Here is a 24,081-nt window from a genome sequence, read left to right as displayed (position 1 = left end):
GAAGGATGCTGAAAATTAGTTGGATAGAGAAAAAGTCAAACAATAGGGTCCTTAAGGAAATAGACGAAACAAGGAAATTGATCAGAACTGTAGAAAAGGGGAAAATCAAAATCCTTGGCCACACACTTTGACATAACACATTCCTCACGACTATGCTGGAAGGAACAGTTCTGGGTAAGAAGGGAAGAGGAAGGCCGAGGAAGAAGTATCTGGATTCCGTGATGGACAGGCTGAAGTTGAAAAAAATATGTTGACCTGAAACGTTCAGCAGAGGAGAGACAAAGGTGGTTGCAGCAACAAGGCCTTGCTTTTAGGATATGAATGAATGAATAAAGCTTCGACATTGTCAATGTCAAAAACATATCAGATGTAAGGCTTTTCAGGCGTTTGCTCTATTAACCAGCGTTTCGTCTTAGGTTTGACACTAGCCATTGTGGAGATTTATCTCCCGTATGCAGTTATCAGACTGTGCCTCTTATAAGAGCTTCTGGTAAGTTCACCTGCATACACCCCAGCGTCAGTGGGTAGGGTCTGACACAACCCACTCTGATGAGGCTAGTGTCAGACCTAAGATGAACCGCTGGTTAATAGAGCAAACGCCTGAAAAGCCTTACATCTGATTTTTTTTGTGACATTTTTGACATGCTCTATTGGTGAAAAATACCTAATTCCCTCCATGGGAATTTAGAATTTTCCATTTTCAGTGTCGTCCGTCCATCGAACATAACCTGGAATTCCCAACATATAGGTAGGCCTAAGATGGATTCTCGATTGTAGCCTATATCTTGTATGGTACAGAAGAACCTCGATTATACGTTCCCGGACACTACGTTTTCCCATATTATTCGTTCGAATTATGTGGTCCCGCGAGCATCCTAATGAAATGAAATGGCGTATGGCTTGTAGTGCTGGGAGTGTCTGAGGACATGTTCGGCTCGCCAGGTGCATGTCTTTTGATTTGACACCCGTAGGCGACCTGCGCGTCTTGATGAGGATGAAATGATGATGAAGACAACACATACACCCAGCCCCCGAGCCAGCGAAATTAACCAATGATGGTTAAAATTCCCAACCCTGCCGGGAATCGAACCCGGAACCCCTGTGACCAAAGGCCAGCACGCTAATCATTTAGCCATGGAGCCAGACAACAACCTAATTAAATCATGTTGTAAAAATCCCGCATCATCCTTTCCTTGAAGAAACAATTTCCCGGAATAACCGTCCAGAAATTTGAGTCCCATCAACGCTAAATCCTTGATCACACATTTTTCGAGAAACCGTATCTCACGAAAGGACGGGTACAGCATACTTACGGATCTTGGTGTTAACGTCACGTAACTGCGGTAACTTGAAGAAGTACTGTACTGGAAAAGTGATCGGCAGGGAACTTTCATAGGGAACTATCTTAGCGTTGCATTCGGGTGGTATTGTTTAGAGAATCGTCGGAAATCATAAAGCTGAGTGTGTCTACAACAATTGGAAGGAGACAGAGAGCATTTCGACAGCTCTACTTGAAGACGGAATGAGTTTCGTAAAATTTTTACTTTTTTCGAGTCTATCGCCGAACAGGTTTTCGGCGCTTCTTTCAGGGCACTGTATAGTCACTGGGCTTTCTGGCAGGAATCAAATTTAGTATTTTAATACAGTATTATCATGTACGATTATGTTATCGAGACCAGATGTTACACCTTACATACATAAAGCCATGGGAGGTTTTGGGATTGCCTGTTACTGTTTTGGTCCTAATATAAGACTGGGAATTGCACGTTTTTGTATTAAAATGTTACAAAAACCGCAGTCGTTTTATTTGCACACATTACATTTAAAAACTTTGTATCATTTTGCACTCGTACCGACTTGTACAGTGAGCTCGCTTTCCAGCTGAGCTCAAAGTCGCAAATAACCATAATTTCAGAAGTGTTAATGATATTTTTTTCTCTTTCCAATTTGTGACTAGTGACGGGCAGAATTGAATATAATGCATTCGAGAACTTGAGAATCGATACCTACATTAGAAACCATATTCTCAAGTTCAGCATAACCTTTAAAAGTCGATGTAGGCCTAATTTACATGGTAGAAGATTTCCATAAACTGACTACTAATGTATCCACACAGACGCACATGAGATACATTCAGTTGTACAATATTATAGGGAAGGATCCACCTTTCAATACTCCGTAGTAAAAAGTAGTTACAACCTGTTTATTGGGACCGGTTTCAACACATTTCAAGTGTCATCATCAGCCAATTAGCGATCTTAAAACAACTAATATATTGAACATAGGCAAAATATTAACATTGTATCATATTGTAGCAATTCAGTTAATGTTCAAAACACAATAATCACAGTCAAGAGAGTAAACAGAACATCACTATCTTGCGCCGAAAACAAATATATTTGAAGTTCATAAGCAGATCAAGTATGCACTTATGTAAAGTCGTTGCTAGGCAGGTCTTGTAGGCATTTGTTTCTCTGGCCGAAGAGTAAAAGGTGACGTGAATGAAGTCTTAGGAAAACAGTGTAGGATTTAATTTCGTCAAAATCAAAGTGGATATATAGGTTTTAAAATAATTTAAAACGTTAAAAAAGAATAAAGCCAAATAAAAATATATTAAAAAATGGGAAGAAATAATGAAAGAAATACGAGGTTCAACTCGAAACAACTTGCCGTAGTAATTGATAAAGAAATGATAAATAGAGAAAGGGGGTAGGGAACGTTTATTAGAGGGTGGTGATGGTGGTTATTGTTATTAGAGGAAATACAATTGGGCAACAATCCTTTATATAACACTAATTCGAGGAAAAAAGAGGAAGAGAACCGACACTTCGAAAAATGAAGATATCGGTTAAAGGAAGACAAGGGCCACGAAGGGCGTGAAAATGAAAGACTCCCTAGCCCTCGCAAACCTAATAGCATCGGGGTCGGAAAAGAACAAGAGTTGACCAAGGGAGGTCGGACAGGATAGATGAAAGTGAGGAGCCTGGCACAAGTAAGTGGAAGCAATGCCAGGACTCAGCTAAGGGCCCTGTGGTCGCCAACCCACGCTCCGAAGTTCAGAGCCCCTGGGGGATGGAGGGTGGGAAGGAAAGAAAAATGGAAGGGATCCGATACTTCGAAAAATGAAGATATCAGCCAAAGGAAGACAAGGGCCACGAAGGGCATGAAAATGAAAGACTCCCTAGCCCTCGGAAACCTAATAGCGTCGGGGTCGGAAAGGAACAAGAGTTGACCAAGGGAGGTAGGACAGGATAGATGAAAGTGAGGAGCCTGGCACAAGTAAGTGGAAGCAATGCCAGGACTCAGCTAAGGGCCCCCAGGGGCTCTGAACTTCGGAGCGTGGGTTGGCGACCACGGGGCCCTTAGCTGAGTCCTGGCATTGCTTCCACTTACTTGTGCCAGGCTCCTCACTTTCATCTATCCTGTCCGACCTCCCTTGGTCAACTCTTGTTCCTTTCCGACCCCGACGCTATTAGGTTTCCGAGGGCTAGGGAGTCTTTCATTTTCATGCCCTTCGTGGCCCTTGTCTTCCTTTGGCTGATATCTTCATTTTTCGAAGTATCGGATCCCTTCCATTTTTCTTTCCTTCCCACCCTCCATCCCCCAGGGGCTCTGAACTTCGGAGCGTGGGTTGGCGACCACGGGGCCCTTAGCTGAGTCCTGGCATTGCTTCCACTTACTTGTGCCAGGCTCCTCACTTTCATCTATCGTGTCCGACCTCCCTTGGTCAACTCTTGTTCTTTTCCGACCCCGATGCTATTAGGTTTGCGAGGGCTAGGGAGTCTTTCATTTTCACGCCCTTCGTGGCCCTTGTCTTCCTTTAACCGATATCTTCATTTTTCGAAGTGTCGGTTCTCTTCCTCTTTTTTCCTCGAATTAGTGTTATATAAAGGATTGTTGCCCAATTGTATTTCCTCTAATAACAATAACCACCATCACCACCCTCTAATAAACGTTCCCTACCCCCTTTCTCTATTTATCATTTCTTTATCAATTACTACGGCAAGTTGTTTCGAGTTGAACCTCGTATTTCTTTCATTATTTCTTCCCATTTTTTAATATATTTTTATTTGGCTTTATTCTTTTTTAACGTTTTAAATTATTTTAAAACCTATATATCCACTTTGATTTTGACGAAATTAAATCCTACACTGTTTTCCTAAGACTTCATTCACGTCACCTTTTACTCTTCGGCTAGAGAAACAAATGCCTACAAGACCTGCCTAGCAACGACTTTACATAAGTGCATACTTGATCTGCTTATGAACTTCAAATATATTTGTTTTCGGCGCAAGATAGTGATGTTCTGTTTACTCTCTTGACTGTGATTATTGTGTTTTGAACATTAACTGAATTGCTACAATATGATACAATGTTAATATTTTGCCTGTGTTCAATATATTAGTTGTTTTAAGATCTTCGCTAATTGGCTGATGATGACACTTGAAATGTGTTGAAACCGGTCCCAATAAACAGGTTGTAACTACTTTTTACTACAGAGTATTGAAAGGTGGATCCTTCCCTATAATATTGTACATCTTCTTATTTCTCTATTCAGTACGGAACAATCATGAAGTTTTTAACTTTAAATACTTTCAGTTGGTACAATACTTTTATTTACATATTCACAAATTAATACACACACAACCTTAATAACCGTATTACAAAACAAAAACACTTCACTTGCAGAATATCAACAAAGCCGCCATCTTTAAAGAGTTGACAACTGATACCGAATACCACAGCGGTTACATTTTGAAATACAGTTGAAAACAGATGACTACCGATCAGTTCAACATGGAGACTGCCTTAACTCGGCATGTCAGCCACTCTCTTCCAATAACTTCCCAAACCACAACTTCAGTAACTCAACAGTAACTAACTTTACTGTCAAGATTGTCTCTTTATATATATCTGGCTAGATTTACTGAAAGATACGTTACAAAAGAAACTACCTTCTCGAATACTCCAGAGCGTCCAAGACACAAAAATAGTGTACAGAATTCTCTCATTCATTCTAGTGTCTTTACCATTCTGGAAGCCACAGTGTGCTTCACAATTACAGATTACAATTTATATATACAGGTAAGAATAAATTACAAGATATTAATTTACAGGTATTTACATTAACGGAACTGATGTCAATGTCTATGTAAAACGTATGTTCCACGATATAACCTCACACATGTCTGACTCGTTAGCTGGACGGTCAGTGTACTGGCCTTCGGTTCAGAGGGTCCCGGGTTTGATTCCTGGCCGGGTCGGGGATTTTAACCTTAATTGGTTAATTCCAATGGCCCGGGGGCTGGGTGTATGTGTTGTCTTCATCATCATTAAATCCTCATCACGACGCGCAGGTCGCCTACAGGCGTCAAATAGAAAGACCTGCACCTGGCGAGCCGAACCCGTCCTGGGATATTACAATACAATCAATACTGATCTGCATTTAGGGCAGTCGCCCAGGTGGCAGATTCCCTATCTGTTGCTTTCCTAGCCTTTTCCTAAATGATTTCAAAGAAATTGGAATTTTATTGAACATCTCCCTTGGTAAGTTATTCCAGTCCCTAACTCCCCTTCCTATAAATGAATATTTGCCCCAGTTTGTCCTCTTGAATTCCAACTTTATCTTCATATTGTGATCTTTCCTACTTTTATAAATGCCATTCAAACTTATTCGTCTACTAATATCATTCCACGCCATCTCTCCGCTGACAGCTCGGAACATACCACTGAGTCGAGCAGCTCTTCTTCTTTCTCTCAATTCTTCCCAACCCAAACATTGCAACATTTTTGTAACGCTACTCTTTTGTCGGAAATCACCCAGAACAAATCGAGCTGCTTTTCTTTGGATTTTTTCCAGTTCTTGAATCAGGTAATCCTGGTGAGGGTCCCATACACTGGAACCATACTCTAGTTGGGGTCTTACCAGAGACTTATATGCCCTCTCCTTTACATCCGTACTACAACCCCTAAACACCCTCATAACCATGTGCAGAGATCTGTACCCTTTATTTACAATCCCATTTATGTGATTACCCCAATGAAGATCTTTCCTTATATTAACACCTAGATACTTACAATGATCCCCAAAAGGAACTTTCACCCCATCAATGCAGTAATTAAAACTGAGAGGACTTTTCCTATTTGTGAAACTCACAACCTGACTTTTAACCCCGTTTATCAACATACCATTGCCTGCTGTCCATCTCACAACATTTTCGAGGTCACGTTGCAGTTGCTCACAATCTTGTAACTTATTTATCACTCTATAGAGAATAACATCATCCGCAAAAAGCCTTACCTCCGATTCCACTCCTTTACTCATATCATTTATATATATAAGAAAACATAAAGGTCCGATAATACTGCCTTGAGGAATTCCCCTCTTAATTATTACAGGGTCAGATAAAGCTTCACCTACTCTAATTCTCTGAGATCTATTTTCTAGAAATATAGCAACCCATTCAGTCACTCTTTTGTCTAGTCCAATTGCACTCATTTTTGCCAGTAGTCTCCCATGATCCACCCTATCAAATGCTTTAGACAGGTCAATCGCAATACAGTCCATTTGACTTCCAGAATCCAAGATATCTGCTATATCTTGCTGGAATCCTACAAGTTGGGCTTCAGTGGAATAACCTTTCCTAAAACCGAATTGCCTTCTATCGAAGCAGTTATTAATTTCACAAACATGTCTAATATAATCAGAAAGAATGCCTTCCCAAAGCTTGCATACAATGCATGTCAAACTTACTGGCCTGTAATTTTCAACTTTATGTCTATCACCCTTTCCTTCATACACAGGGGCTACTATAGCAACTCTCCATTCATCTGGTATAGCTCCTCCGACCAAACAATAATCATCCCGGCACTAAAAGCCATACGACATTTCATTTTACCTCACACATAATACGATCATTCGACTACGTAAATAATAGTAATACTAAATGGATGCAACACTTCACAGCTATATATACAAGAAATAATAATCACGATCGCAAAATAATAATAATAATAATATTTGAGCTCAATATCTACATTAGTTACCCATGGGTGAGTGAATATGTTTTCAAGTTATACCTGTTATTGCACTTGCGGCACTACGAACAGTATACCGGTGACCAAATTACAATGAAAGATTGAAAAAAAAAAAGGAAAGGATTTTGCCATCATGTTCGGCGCTTTTGTATCTAATGTGCTTTGTTTCATTAGATTAGAGAATTATAAATTACTTGTGGTCGATTGTTGTTTGGCTTGGCATTACGGGTATTAGATTTTTCAAAGAGTTTGGCTGCTCAAAGTTGCTGAATTGAAAGAAGTTGTCGGAGGAAACTAGGGAGTTTCCCCAGTAAGCTGAATGTAAAGTTTCAAGATTTTTAAGTTGTGTACCGGTAATTAATGTTTGAAGCCGGCCCTGTGGTCTAACTTGCCTGCTTCTCACCCGAAGAGCCCGGGTTCGATTCCTGGCCAGGTCAGGCATTTTTATCTGGATATGAGGGCTGGTTCCAATTTCATTCATTCTACGATTACCTTTAATTGAGCAGCTATTTAATGATGAGATGGCCACTCTGTTCTAGATAGCCAGGAATAACGGTCCAGAGGATTCGTCACACTGATCCTGCATCACTACGTAATCTGCAGGACCGTAGTTTGGTTTGTACTAGGGGTGTTTGTAAGATTATAAGTATACATATTTCATTTTTGTGATGTTTAGTCAAATCGTTGATGGTTCATTAGTTCCCAGATTTTCTGTTTTCTCTTGTTGTTCATTTTTCTTCCGTGGTCCCTCCAAAAAACGGAGAATCAAGGTTCCATTGTACACGAATAGATGACATTTTAAAATGATGAATTATGGAATACCGCCTTATTTTTTGAGTGAAATATACAGTGTGTAGGCTGTAATTTTTTTTTTTTTTTTACTCTCGATGTTAATGATATCATCATCATCATCATCATCAGTGTCCAACTCCAGTCGCCTGGGTGTGGTGAACAAGCCTCCTCCACTCCTTTTTGTCCTTCCACTTTTCCTGCTCCATTACTTCCGCCACATCCAATCCAGCTTTTGTAATGTCGTTCCAGATCTGGTCCATCCACCTCCTTCTCGGTCTTCCAACTGCTCTCTTTCCCTTAACTTCTCTTTCCAATTCCCTTCTTGCTACCTGTTCCTTTCCCATTCTTTTTACGTGTCCGAACCAAATGTTTTCTGCCTCCGAATTCAATAATTCGTTCTCTTGGAAAGTCATTAGCAGACATCATGTATGACAAATTATTTGAAAACCCTGAATGAAATCAAAACTTGTTTACATTTCGATAGTGGCAGCAGCACATAATTTTTTTGTTTTGTGTGTTAGTATGAACAATTTGAGGTTCAAATTCAAATTGAAAACTTACTCTTGATAAACCGAGATAATAAAATCTGTGTTGAATACAGGAGTGAGCGTTATCCGAGATAACATTATCCAAGTTTGGGAAATCTAAGATAACAGCAAAAATAACTGACGTTGGTTAACACGGGCCTAAGAGTGTGATTAAGGGTTATGAACTTCATGGCGTTGGTCCGTATTGAACTGAGATTTTAAAGATAAAAATTTCATTGTTCCGTATTGAAAGTATTAACGTTAAAAATTAAATAATTGAAAAAGAGGTTCAACCTATTCAATACATAAGAGAAAGAAATGTAGTGATTACATTCTTATTTAATAGTAATTAGAAATGGGACCGGTTTCGACCCTAGTCCAGGTCATCGTCACTCTAAAAACTGACCCATTTGACTGTTCTCCACTATTCATAAACATTGTGAGACTTTACCTATCATTGCGTGTGCCGTACTACCATTCATAATATCACATACTGTTTTTATTTTAAGTGACTCACAATTTCTACCCCTATCATCAATTTATATTTCATCTTATACCGATCCAGAGTTCACTTAATCTTTTTCTTTTTCATATGCATTGTTTTTCATGTTTTTTATGTTTTGAACGGCTGACGATGACCTGGACTAGGGTCGAAACCGGTCCCATTTCTAATTACTATTAAATAAGAATGTAATCACTACATTTCTTTCTCTTATGTATTGAATAGGTTGAACCTCTTTTCAAATTATTTAATTTTTAACGTTGAACTGAGATAACATATAAATTATACACAGGAGAGTTTTCCAACTATTCAGTACTAAGTTGTATTTACAATGTCATTTTCATTACATGGGACTAGTTTCAACACTACTCGGGGTCATCATCAGCCATATTAAACATACACAATATTTGACGAAATCCTAAAACATGTTTCTAAGCAGTAAGAATCTTACGAATATAACATTTACAATATGAAGTGTGGGTGAATTAGGCAAGGGCTATGGCGCTCAAAATGTTGCAAATGAAATTGAAATATTACATGTGACATAGGTGAGCAATAAATGATACAAGTACACTAAACATGCTAAAAAGTCTGGAATAAAAGTACAGTTCATAGCGGAAAACAAATTGGACCTATAAAAATTGAGAAAAGCCAGTAAAATGCAAAGTGTGCGGAAGGAGGAAAAGATTACCACAAAGCGAATGGACACTCACCTCGTGCTGCAGTGTGTGTAGCTTAGCTGATAGTGTGCGACTGGTGGCGGAAGGAGAAATATGGGAGGGGAGGAAGGCAGACGCATGCAGGTTGGGTAGAGTGGAGGTGCTTGGGAGGGGATGGTGGGCTGAAAGGGGGAGGAGGGGGAAATTTAAGGCGGAGCTGAAGGGTGTGGGAGAAAGGGTAACTGTTTCGGAAAAGTGACACAGATCAAACAGGTCGTTCTTTCCACGAGTTCAATATCATCTTTACATACGCATTTTCACTCCATCGTATCAACAAACACCAAAGATCGTCAAACACCCACGCATCAAGGAAAAAAAAACCCCGAGCATGAAGAAAAACAAAATATGTTAGATAACAGCATGGCACAGAGAGAAACATCTCTGGACCAAGGAAACAAAATAAATAACCCAAAGGAGAATCTCAGGCACGCGCATAGCCTAAATATGAGAAAAACAAACATGGCGGCGCTCTACGTAAAAAGCGGCCAGGATAGGTGCAAAGGCAAAATAAATAGCACCGTACAAAAATGCAAGAATAAGATACAGAAACAAGATTAAAAATGTAAATTTAGCTGACCGATACGTCATCCTTTCACTCCCCTCTCATACCAACATACGTGCACACTTTCAAACCAAGCCGGTATCGGCAACCAATATGACCACCAGCTCCAGTTAAAAAGGCAAACTCAAATTTGTATAGAATGACTCCCAGGTCATAAATGAGCTCTCATTAATATCAGAAGTAGCGTGCACAGCACAAATGAATCAGCTGAGGGATCAGAAAAATCCCATGGTCCTGCACAAACCCATCAGGGTTCGCACTTCGTACGAAACAAGTGGAAGCTCATATCGACACGAAGGGCAAACAGTCATTTGATGGCGAAACACATTAGAATACAGTGCACATAAAAAGGAGTAACATGAGACCCAATTATCAATATATCATAATCACAATATCCACAAGAGAAAACACAAGCCCATTCATACCGCGGAGTGCAAAGATACATATCAATCAGCTATGAGTAATAGTGCAGATAACACACAAGAACCTTAAAACAAATAATAATAGGAAAGAATTACCATAACTGGAATATTAACCATCAAAGTAAGAAGAAGGATGCCAGTATAGGCTAAGTTTGAATCTCTTAAAAACCCTCCTGTAGCTCAGAAAAGGCACACCGATCTGTGTGGAGTCCAATTATATTCTTCTCTCCAAAACAAAGTAAAGATTCGACCCAAAGAGATAAAATTACAGTCTCGTCGGAAAGAATGATCTTCCGTGTTCACAACCGAAGGAGCTGCCCTCTCTTGTACAATCAGGGAAATAGTTGAGTCATTCAATGAGAAGCCGGAAGAGGCCATTAGCAATAACAGAATAGTTACTTTTATGAACTTGCCAGGCAAATATGGTTCAGTGTTCATACTTAGTACCACAACACTCTGTCCACAACCGTTATGTATTAGCATGACCTACTGAATTCCATGAATCTAAAATCATACTGAAAAATTGTTAACCTACAACACAGAGGTGTACTTTTATTCCAGACTTTTTAGAATGTTTAGTGTACTTGTATCATTTATTGCTCACCTATGTCACATGTAATATTTCAATTTCATTTCGAACATTTTGAGCGCCATAGCCCTTGCCTAAATCAACCACACTTCATATTGTAAATTTTATATTCATAAGATTCTTACTGCTTAGAAACATGTTTTAGGATTTCGTCAAATATTGTGTATGTTTAATATGGCTGATGATGACCCCGAGTTGGGTTGAAACTAGTCCCATGTAATGTAAATAACATTATAAATACAATTTAGTATTGAATAGGTGGAAAACTCTCCTGTGTATAATTTATATGCCTAAGAGTGTGACCAGAAAATGTTTTAATAACCCACTGCTCCGAAATAAAAGGCTTTTACTAACATTTGTTTTAGGAAGAGTGTGATCTGCATTAATTCTTTCATATTTTTATTAGCCCTCGTGCACATGTTTTCATTTTTGTGCACTTGTAGTTTTAGAAGCCCCAGTGAAATAGGTTTTCTTATTTTTTCTCTCATGTTTTTCACACCTTTTAATACTTTCCTCTCACCTTTAGGGATGGTAGATGTAGTTTTCACTGTACCCACGGATACACATCATAAAATGCTCTTGTGATATACATGTTGATTCCTATAGGGAACCTGGGTGAGCTATTTACCAACTGATGAGCTCAATTTAGCACACTGGGGTGAAACGCTGGCAAGCAGGAGTTAGTTAGCTGGAAAATTTATAATGTCCCATAACGGAACAACTGCGTTGGTATTATTAAAATGCCCTTGTGTCAGAAAAAATCGTATCTAGTGTTTCTGTTTCCCTTTTGGATAGTTTTTATTCGTATACTCGGTAGTATGTTTTTTCGCTTAACACGTTCTATTTTGTTGTCCCCTGCAGAAATGTCTTAACGAGGTTTTGCTGTGTGTGTGTGTGTATATATATATATAAAGTTAAACTGGCTGATGTACCCGTGCTTTGCTGCAAGATTCTCAGAAAGACTAACTTTGTGGTTTTCCTAACTGAAGTCAGCTTAGGTCATTACAAAAATGCCAGTAGGAATGTAGCAATTAAAAGCAATATTATCCTATAAAATATTCGATAAATGAAAAACCACACCTTTTCTTACTTTTAACGAACAGTACTATGGTGCAGATCTAACAGTCCAAAGTTCCAGAGTTGGAATGACCAGGCTGCAGACTGCTGTGAACACTCCTCTGCCATTATTCCGTTAAATATGCACACTGTTCATTCCAATCATTGCCGCAGGGTAGGGATTGAATAGCTCAAATTCCATGATAAACCAGTGTGTTCCGTACCAGTAGTATCAGAAAATTTATGAACCAGAGGAATAGCGTGCTAAAGAAGAAAATTATCTAACTTCCCAGCTACTTCCCGCCAATATTCAGGCAGGCTGTTACACTTGATACGCAGGGCGAGTTGGCCGTGTGGTAGCTGTAAGCTTCTATCTGGGAGATAGTGGATTCGAACCCCACTGTCAGCAGCCCTGAATATGGTATTCGATGGTTTCCCATTTTCACATAGGGCGAATGCTGGGCCTGTACCTTAATTAAGGCCAAGGCCGTTTCTTCACACTCCTAGCCCTTTTCTATCTCATCGTCGCCATAAGACTTATCTGGGTCGGTGCGACGTAAAGCAAATTTTAAAAAATACTATGTTTGCAGCAGTAATCCTATCAGAGATGAGTGGCAACAGAAGACACAAAGCACATCACAACAAACAGAGGTCAATGTAATGTTATTGTCGATCAATTTTATGAGCTTTCTATGTTGTAGGCCTTCACAGTTACTTTTCTTTCTACTCTCTAATATTAGGGCATTTTATAAAATTTATAGCATAGACTGTAGTTCCTTATTCTCAGACTTTACATACCGATTTTCATTGAATTCTGTTTACCCATTTTCTCGGGACTGCGCTGATATGGACTTAATAACAAAAGTCCATATTCGTGAATATCTCTGTGATCATAGCCGGTACGGTAACAATGTATAAAACATAAATGATCGGAAATGTAATATTATATAACTTTAATTATGTAGTATTTATCGATATGACCACTAATAACATAAATATTTGGGAATTAAATTTTTTGGCCTTCACCTAAACTACCATTTTTCTCAGTGTGAATGCAATTATTTATAGCCTAGATTATATCGACTTATTACCCCGACTTTGCATACCAATTTTCATTAAATTCTATTCAGCTGTTTTCTCATGATGCGTGTACATACAGACAGGCAGGCAGGCAGGCAGGCAGGCAGGCAGACAGACAGAAATTACAGAAAATTAAAAAGTGCATTTCCTTGTTACTGTGTACACGACTGATACAGATGTGCCATCCTTTTTAAATTCTGAGCAATGTACAGACAAAACTCTTATTTTATATATATAGATGTGAAGTACAGTGTGGAACCTGAATGTTGATATATATGTGCAGAAGATGCAGTCTGGTATACAAGAAAATCTAAAAGATAAGAGGGAAAAAGAGGGAAAGAAAAGCAAGGTTCTCCCAAGAAATACTAACTGGAGAATATGACTCCCCTTGTGGATCGATGGAGTGGAACTTGTTATTAAATGCTTAGCACAGCACTGACCGAAGCAGGTACTGTTACACAAAAGATACAAGGATGGGTAAAATTGGTTTTATTCACTGCTGTATCTTAAGTTGCTTAGATATTACAGTCGAACCTCCCTTCTGTAGACACCGTAGGTTCCGAGGAAAAAATGTCCGTTACGAGAGATGTCCGCTAAAACAAGTTTGTAAAAATAATCTAAAACTGTAACGGCAAAGAACATCCACCTTAAATATAATTTCTAGTAACCTATCTTTCCAATCCGCTACTTCAGTCGCAGACACATCACCCACTTCTCCACAGACTGTTTTGAAACTAGCGTTATGATATATTATAAAACATTCTAACCAACCATGAGGCACGAAGAAATGTGATTATAGAAAGTGACATGGGACTTGCAAGTGAGAAAACTTGCCGAAAAATTCAACTGCGGGAAAACTCAAATAAACACTATTGTGAAGAATAGAGCTGAAATTTTAAAGGAGTGGGAGGACAATAGGAATCGAGGATCTAAACACGACAGTCCCTTGTTGCTCATGGTTGGTAGGTGTGCTAGGTACCAGCTGATGAGCCCACCCTAGCACACGAGGGCGAAACGCTGGCAACCAAGAATGAGTTAGCTTGAAAATTTATAATGTCCAATAATGGACCATTTATATTGGTATCATAGCTAGCTACAAAGTTCTCAACTTTTAGATTATTTGCAATTTCTCGAGCTTTTTCTTGTAGCATTGGTCAACTCGCACACAGTTCTTCACTCGAGCACACTTAACCACTCATATACCGCAACGTTCACTTCTGAAAAACTGACTCCCGCTTTCTTGTCACTCCTCGATTCCTATTGTCCTCCCACTCCTTTAAAATTTCAGCTCTATTCTTCACAATAGTGTTTATTTGAGTTTTCCCGCAGTTGAATTTTTCGGCAAGTTTTCTCACTTGCAAGTCCCATGTCACTTTCTATAATCACATTTCTTCGTGCCTCGAGATCTAAACACGACCGTCCCTTGTTGCTCATGGTTAACAGACAACTGAAATGCTACGGTATTTCTGTCGCACTGATTAGCGCCTGTACTGTCCTTCCTTCTCAAATTAACTACCTCAGCTCGACCTTATCAGCGACAATCCGAGTTATGAATAGAATGAGGCAAGAAGGGAAGAAAATCCCCTGGTAACTTGTGAGTCAACAGTATCTGGCAGCATTTCTGGGCCATTAGAATTCTAGGAATAGGCCTATACACCATTAGGTAGAACTGCATTCCGACGTACCTTCTCTTTCCTTGCACTCGAAATAGTACAAACATTCAAAAGGGATTTCTTTATGTCTGAAGAATGGTTTTAAAAGAACGGATGACATGTGGTCTGGCGTAATAAATTGTCCTGCAACATGAAAAGTGTCCGCTTTAGTCAAGTGGACGGGACAAATGGTGATGTCCGCTGTCCGGAGTTCGAGGTGTCTGCTTAAATGAGACTAATTTAACACTTGACTTATCTAAAATAAAATCGGTTTCGAGGAAAATTTTCCGTATAGGGAGGTGTCCACTGAAAAAGGGTGTCCGTTAGGGCAGGTTCGACTGTATATACCTGACAGATTTCCCACTGACTTAAAATGTTCCTAATGAATTGGATTTTGATTTATATTTCGTGATGTGCATGCTCAGAGAACCATGCAATGCTACAAGTGTTCTCTATTGGTCTTTGTTTCCTGCCTGTCATTGCCAGGTGGTCGGCTGAAAGCCAATACTGAGCATGTCATTGTGAAGCACATCACTTCACCTTTTCTGTGCCTACCTAGAGGTCTCCTTTAAGAAATAATATTCACTGTTATAATGGCCCATTGACGTTTGCTCATTCACACATGTTCAGCCCACTCGATTTGTCTGCTTTGCGTCGGGCGCACAATGTTTGTATCATTGTAGAGGTCCAATAGCTCACGATATCGGATGCGCAACTCCTCCGTGGTTGCATCCTGCTCCAAGCCGTATGTCTTCCGCGAGACTCTTTTTTTTCTCAAAGCCGAGTTTAAGATCTTGCTTCTGAACACTCAAGAGTCTCGCATGTGTACTACATATGGCTGAATCAACGTTTTATACTGGCAGATCTTGAACCATCTCTATATGCTTCTTGACTTAAGGACGCTGGGTACTCCTGAACATGTGAATTATGTACATTAGCATTCATCATTATACAAAGCATATTCTCGGTTTATTGTAAGGCTATAGCTAAGATTCTTGTAACATGTAAAAAGCAGTTTGTGCTGAGGTGGATGATGGCCATATTATTGTATTTGTGGTTATAAAATCTGGAAAATAAATACAAGTTAAAAAACAAATCAGAGAAAAAGTAACCTTTGTTCATTCAGGAACCATTATCTCGGTTGTTTTTCAACCAAATGCTCTCTGAACTTTTACGCGTACTAATATTGGATAATATCAGCTTAGTAGCTTTATTGTTTAATTAGAATTACAATAGAATCTAAGAAAAAATATTATTCCCTCTCAACTTTTTTTATTTTACATTTTGTGAATGGATTTTTTTCTCAGCCTGTCACTAAATTTTGAAAATAATTTTAGGTTAGCATTCAAGAACTATATTATTTAAGTTCATGTAGAAAATATTAGCTAGCTCAAATGGTTTCAGAGTTACAGGTACAAACACATTCAAAATGTATGGTTACGGGAAACAGCTGGCGAATTTGAGAGTATATTTTTTCATAGCTACTTTAATTTTAGAACATCCCAACTGCATAATCTACATCTTTGATTCTGCTTCTTCCCTTATCCTCTTCAGGCTCCTTTTTCTGCTCCTGGCCTCCTTGGTCGTCAGTGCATTTAATTTTTCTTATCCCGTACACGCATCGTGTCAATAGTTAATTTTCCATGTTGGGTCCACATTTTATTCCCAAGTTCCTCAAGACAGTGATCCTAGCTGTTGCACCACCATTGAAGCAGATTACTGCAGCTAAAACACCCATCTTGAGAGAATCTATTCCTACAAGAACATTTTTTTGGTATCCTCCCCCAAATACAGTGACTAAAACTCTCATTGGGATTCTGAGTGCCCCCATGTGAGGATTTGGCGAGGAGTTTTACATCACTCATATCCCTGTAAATTGGTTTAGTGGCAAACATTACTGCCTCAGGAAGTGAATGTTTGCGTATATGGCTCACCAGATACCAGTGCTTTTTTGTAACCACACCACGAGTTACTACCATTCGGACAGAGTTCATGAACTGGCTGATTATCTGTGGACATATTGTTATAACCATACACACGTGATGCTGTCAGTTGTGTACAGTGTTTTATTAACAAATTGTACACACACATCAATAAACGACTATTTTCAACAAAACACTTCGACGACGAAGAAGAAGAAGAAGAAGAATGCAACATTAACATGTCAAGCAACTACCAACACAACAAAATTACAACTTGACTAACGACTTTCACTAGCAACTCGCGCTAACACCTCAACTCCAACTCCCAATACTGCCTCTTTATATACATTGCCTGGCCAGGCTTCTAGAAAAGTATCACAACATAACGTTGTTCTGGACTATTACCCTGTGTTGCACCACATTACATTGGATTTATACATCATATTTACAGGTAATATGAAATCATATACTAGTAATTACGTGTTCTTACATTAAATAAAGTCTTGTTAATATATATATACAGCAGATGTCATGACATAATCTCACTGTTTTGTTACCTTTGGGTTTAGGGAATTGTTTCCAAGTTATACTAGTCCATTACACTTGCATCAACATTTGACATGGGCGTGCCACGTGATGCACCATTTTTAAATGGCCAGTGAAAGGTATTGCAGGCAATGAAACCCCAACAAATTATATATATTTGGATTCTGAAAACATTTGAGAATTTTATGGGGCCAAAATAAAATATTCCGTTTTTTCGTCATATAAGATTACTGGGTGTCCTTAGTGAGTTGGCTGAGGCTGTAATAACACTGGCTTCCAACTTGAATCCATGCGTTGATCTATCCCTCACATAACGCTTCCTCCATAAACATGGTTCCTAGGTATTTTAGCTCGTGAACTCTCTTGTATGATCTGTTCTCAATCCAGAGGTGCTATAACCCTATTTCTACACCTGGTTGTCCCTGGCTCAGCAATAGATATTGCCTCTTAGCCTCATTGGTACATATAAGGATATATTATTTTGGAAAGACTTGTGTTGTTTCTATATTCGATATGTTCTTGTTTGCAGTTAATAGATCAGCTGAAACCTGGTGGCAGATTGATTGTACCGGTAGGACCTGAGGGTGGCAACCAGGAATTGGTACAGGTGGATAAACTACCAAACGGTGAAGTGACGAGGACTACGCTGATGGGAGTGGTTTACGTTCCTCTGACTGACAAGGAATCTCAATGGCCTGGCAGGTGGAGATATTGAATTTCTCCCTAGCATGCCAACCTTGTACCATTAATTCCTGCCTGGCACCTCCTGTTCAGCTTGGGCACTGGTGGGTTTTGTCTCTATTATTTTTCATTCAGGGTGAAGCTTGAGCCAAAATTCTCTTGCCAGTCAGAATTTGTACTTAATTTTGGAGTTTTTATAATAGCCTTCTTAAAATGTGTATAAGGATTAGACAAGTTACTGCAGGTTTCAATAATGGAAAGACCTGAGCATTATTCATAATTGCATATTCTTCCAGTTTTGTGTGTTTTCTGCTGCCATGGCAACTTACCCAAACAGGAATATTTTCTGGTTTGTTAACTAAAGAGAATCTGTTAGGTAACGTAACGTTGAATGCAGAGCTTATAAGACAGGTTGTGCAAGTGATACATCCGTTTGGTAAAATTAACATTATTTACGTCAATTTTGTGTAATATCCTTTCATTTATTGTGTAGATTACTTGTATTTTGGCTCTTAGATGGATGAGAGAGATGAATGTAGAAAAATAATTCCAGATTTGTAGGCTGCAGAAGCAGCTTGTGGGTCTGAATACAAGTGAAGGGCTAACAGAAAAAAGTGACTAACAACCATGCAAATTATTTTTACATTAAGCGTTGCTCATCTATTTCTTGTTTATAAGTCCATTCTCTGATCCATTAAGGCTGCAAACTTTGTTGGCCATGTCGTCATAAAACGGCTTTTCCTTACAAGATCACTTAACAGTTCCTTCTGTATGAAAATATTTGCTAAAGTACTCCCAGTGAAATTTAAGAATTTTTTCGTCTGCTTTAGCAGAGAAAAGCTGCTTTCCTTTCTCGCTATTGAAAACAAACAAATAAACCAAGGTCTATAGAAATGGACATTGTATTGTGAACTGGATTTCCTAATTTCTTTGGTGGCATTTATTGTAAGCTATTCCATGATAGGTCCACAAGTTATGTCTTTTTCTTGTCATCGTTTCTCCATTGAGAAAAAAAGTGTTTGTAACAAAATACGCACATCATTTGTAGGGTTCATATCCAGCCGAAACATGCATGCCTTCCACAAAGCTGCTGCTTCTTTCCGTATTTGGTTCAAACTTGGTGTTCTATAGGAAGCGGCTAATATTGCCTTGTCATTTTCTCCTCCATCAACCAAAGAGCATCAATTCAAGAGCATACCAGCAGATGGCTTGGATCATGAATATCACCACATATGCACAAGGTATATGCATCACCTAGTAGAAGACCCCATTTTCTCATGTTCGCCTTTCATCTTGATACTCCCACTCTCTGGCAATTCAAAGTTCTCCACATTGGATAAGAGCTCTCCACTGGGGCGAATTCTTCCTTGGTTTTCAAGAAAGGATCATCCAGCTCGTTCCTCCAGTTTACGAGGCAGTTTTCTTCCTGCATCCCTTTCAGAGTATTGGTTCTTTAGAGGAAGCTCTTTCCTGACCTGATCATTTAGTCTGGCTGGCCGGTGACCGAATAGGGGATGACTGTGATTGGTCTCCTGCTTTATTTGTTGTGCATCTGAGGCCACATCCCTCCGGATGTGTGGTGGGGCTGTACTAATAAGTGGATATAGCTTTAGGCAACAACTTATGATTCGAACTGTACGGTTTACTGCAATGTTTACTTGCTTTGTGTGTGTGCAGAGGCATTCCAGACTAGTGCTGTATATTCTGAGGCTGGATGTGTAGGTCTAGGACCGAGATCCTCAAAAGTTCTTGGATTGGCACCCCAAGTCTTGCCCATCAGCAAAGCTGAAAAGCAAGCAATTTACAGCTCTGCACTCAAGTGTGATAGAACCCATGCCTTCTCTGACATTACAGTTGCCGTGGCAAATCAGCTAGGTACCACATGTTTCGTGAATCTTTGCCGGCAGGATTCGAGCGAACAGTCTGCACATGTACTGTATATAATTGTGCCACTAGCACTAAGCTCTGTTGGATGCGGTGTTGCTATTCCGTATTATTAGAGCTTGTGAATATTTCGAGGAAATTACACAGAATCCGACATGTCGTTGGATTGTATGCAGATGCAGGTGCACAAAGTGCTCAGATTTTAAAGCAGTAAGTTAATATATAATGTTCTACAGTTTTGGAAAGAGAAAATGAGGAAAGGTCTTGTAATCCCTCCCCAGAAAGCTGTGGAGAGGACTGCAAAGTCCATTGGTAGAAGTGAAAGGACAGAGTGTATTATTGCTAGGCAGTGTGAAAAAGCTGCAGACTTTGGAACTGTGATTTTTACCCCAGGTAAAAGTCATCCTCATTGGAAGAAGACAGAGCTGGACAAGTGAGTGTGCGCCAGAGATTTCTGAAATTTTATGAGTTTGCAAAGAAATCCCCCCTTTACATAAACTTCTTAACGTTGTCAAAAGAAGTATACTGTTTACAGGTGGGAAATGTACATTCTGGAGAATCGTAAAAAGTATGGGGTTTAAAAATGTGAGATATATATTGATGGAGTGTAGTGATATTGTTGTTCACTGCGCAGCATTTCTTCTTACATTGACAAGAACTGAAAATGACCTAAAAGGCCTAATGTGTGCACAGATGAGATAGATGGGTTCATAGGTTACGGTAAAGAAGCCGGCCATTGCCAGTTTACTTGTAGGCATTATTAAATGCTATGGTGAGTTAATGTGCAAAAATACTGTGTTCTTGTACAATTGCCTGGTATATATATAACATGGAACAGTACAGTATATCATGCCAAAGAGTAAGAGTATGTCGTGTTATATTGGGTCCTCATAGTACAAGTTACCGATTTCATTTTCAACCGCTTGCAGAAGGTAATGATGATTTTAAGAAAAATGAAAATAACATTTCTGAAATATGTTGATTTAGTCATCATTATTTCCCAACTCCAGTTTCCTGGGTGTGGTGATGTTGATGTAGTAGGGCTGTTAATTTCAGTTAATACTCTGTCTGTTTATAAGACTTCAAACTTATGTCTGAAATGCTGCTACTTTTTACTTACTCTTTATCCCTGGCACGAAAGGTATATAAATCCAAACAAAACCATCATTTGACAAAAGAGTTAGTGGTGCATAGTTGCTACCACAAAATATCTAAAGACAAAACACTCCATGAACCTCAATAGGACTGCATTTATGTTCTCTGCAACCTGGTGTATGACAGGTACCATATTACAGACTGAAAAAACAAAAACAAAAAAATAAACCCTCAATCAGTTCCTATTGTAAGATGTTATATTCTTTCCTTATGCACACTTGTGCGCAATTCTTGTATTATATTAATAGCTGCAATATTCAAGGCAAGCGAGGTCGGAGATACAGCCTGCGTTATTACAGTACAATGAGGCATTCCTGTGGATGACGGGGTTTTAGAGAGAAAGCCCTCTAGGTCACGGAAAGAATGATCAAGAATTTCTCAGCTTCGAAAGGATGCATCTCCCGCTTGAAGGAGTGGCACGGTGTAGGGTACAAGAAGCTAGCAGGCGAGAGTGCTATTGTAGATACATCAGGTATGGAACTGTGGTTGGAAAACCAGCCGGCATTGCTTGAGGGATAAAAACACAGACTTTTACAGTGTTTTTCCTGACCGTACCCTAGTCAGATAAGTCGCGTCATGGTGGCAAAAGAGTTGGATCGCATTACTGCTCTTTTGTGTTGTAATAGTGATGGATCCGATAAGCATGTGCCCTCAAGCATTGTTATAGGAAAATTTCAGATGTTTCAAAAACATTCAGAAGTTACCAATTCAATATATTTCCAACAGCAAAGCTTGGACGACCAGCGATATTTTTGTAGAATTTCTTTGTGGGCTGGATGCTTTCATGGAGATTCAGTGAAGGAAGATAATTCAGTTCATAGACAACTGTGCTGCCCATCCAAAGGATTTTGTATTCCTTCATAACATAAAGGTTGCATTAAAAATATATATATATATATATATATATATAACTAGTATCCTGCAACAGTCAGTCTTACAGGAAGTAGCTAGTGAAAAGAGCCATGTGTCTCATGGGCAACAAAAAGAGAGCAGAAATGAAAGTAAATGCTCTGCAGAAATTTAATTTTGTAATGTCGGCTTGGCATCAGATTTTGACAGTCACAATTCGTAAGTACTGTATTTGCTCGCATATAACTCGCACTTTTTTGATAAAAAATAAGTATGAACATTTTTGGTGCATGATACATGAGGGGATTTGTGTGCAAAAGATCGTACTGTATTTCCCAAAAAACGTAAAATTTGCATTACGCTATTGAAACAAGACAACTGGCACACTTACCCTATTCATTGTCACTGCCTTCAGTCTCCAAGCTTTTCTCGCGTGCATCATTCTGGTCAGAATCCCATGCTGCATCATCCTGACTTCCGTCCAATGCATCTGCGATGCCCGTCTCTCTTTCAGATCCGAACAGCTGATTCCTCCTTTAATCGTTAGCATACCTGCCAACCCTTCCGATTTACCCGGAAAATTTCAGTTTTAAAAAATATTTTTTAAAATTTACTCTCTTCTTCCGATTTATTTTTACTTTAAGATGTACAATATAATAGGTTAGGATCCACCTTTCAATACTCCGTAATAAGATGGTAAGAAGTAGTTACAACCTGTTTAATGGGACCGGTTTCAACACATTTTAAGTGTCATCATCAGCCAATTTTCGAAGATCTTAAAACAACTAGCACATTGAATACAGGCAAAAAATTAACAATGTATCATAACGTAGCAATTCAGTAAAAATGTTTTGAACATTTACTGAATTGCTACGTTATGATACATTGTTAATTTTTTGCCTGTATTCAATGTGCTAGTTGTTTTAAGATCTTCGAAAATTGGCTGATGATGACACTTAAAATGTGTTGAAACCGGTCCCATTAAACAGGTTGTAACTACTTCTTACCATCTTATTACGGAGTATTGAAAGGTGGATCCTAACCTATTATATTGTACATCTTATTTCTCTATTCAATACGGAACAATAATGAAGTTTTTAACTTTAAATTATTTTTACTTTCTCCTATTTTTGACCAATATAACCTCGAGTACGGTCAATACTCTTCCCCTAGGATAAATTATTGTGTGCTTGTGTAATTTATGCAACCTCATTTTCAAGTGTATTTATTTGGCAACTGTATCGTCCGTCACCTTCCTGTATCGTATTTCCCACTCACACAGCATCGTGTGTTTTACAGCTGGGATTTCGGGGCGGCAATCGTCCTAAAAGCGAGAGAGGCTAGTGCGAGCTAGCAACTCTCTTAATCGGGACAAAAGATTGAGTTTCTTGTTCGTGCGCTGTTAACGTCTTTTCTGTGCATAGTTTCATTGGAGTTGTAGGTCACGTGATTTTTCTTGCGGTTCTGTGCTTTCCCCCTGTCGAAGTCGAATGCTAATAATGTATGAGACTTATTGATCTTTTTTGTATGTGGTAGTTTTGCGCATTTATGTTCATTCTTAGTTCATAATTCGTATGAGTTGAATGTATTTCAGAGATCTGTGTTGGTGACAGTTTCTGGTATTTTCTCTTCACATTATGACCACAAAACATAACAAATGTTATCTGCAAGTGTTGAGAGATACCTATAAGATTGAATTTCCTTTCGTGTTACAGTCTAATAAACTAAACTACTTTCAAACGCACAATGGACACTTTTCTATCAACAAGTAGAGAACAAATTATTCTACGAACTAGCCAGAAAACAGTCAAATTTGGAGAATAAACTCAAGAGGCTAAAAAACTCCCAACTACATAACAATCAAACTAGAAACTCTAATAGAAACACGTTCGATTGTACGCAGTTTCATCCGGCTGTCGTAAATCTATCAAACACGCCCTTAAGTGAAATTGAACACTTAACTATATCCAAAGGACCGAAACACAACTGGCCCCCAATTTGAACAGCCTCAACATAACCGCTACTATGATCACAGAATCAGCTAGCCATTAGCAAAATGCCGGAAGATACGCAAAATGAGGTTAGAACCGATGTTAAAAGAAAAC

At 38.9% G+C, this 24,081-nt stretch overlaps 1 protein-coding gene across 19 annotated transcripts in view; it reads left to right on the top strand.

The window, feature by feature from the left end:
* Positions 1–24,081, top strand: part of Pcmt (Protein-L-isoaspartate (D-aspartate) O-methyltransferase) — a 94,152-nt gene that overhangs the window by 27,392 nt on the left and 42,679 nt on the right. For 11 of the 19 annotated variants that reach the window (XM_067153927.2, XM_067153928.2, XM_067153930.2 and 8 more), the window contains exon 6: positions 17,937–18,109. In XM_067153927.2, coding sequence (XP_067010028.1) covers positions 17,937–18,109 — 173 coding nt within the window. Of the gene's footprint in view, positions 1–17,936; positions 18,193–24,081 lie in introns of all 19 variants that reach the window. The other 8 variants (XM_067153931.2, XM_067153922.2, XM_067153925.2 and 5 more) reach the window with 2 other exon arrangements.

Source organism: Anabrus simplex, chromosome 9 (genome assembly GCF_040414725.1).
Source record: "Anabrus simplex isolate iqAnaSimp1 chromosome 9, ASM4041472v1, whole genome shotgun sequence".
NCBI lineage: Eukaryota > Metazoa > Arthropoda > Insecta > Orthoptera > Tettigoniidae > Anabrus > Anabrus simplex.
The sequence above is the reverse complement of the archived record's forward strand: the minus strand, read 5'-3'. Positions and strand labels throughout refer to the sequence as shown.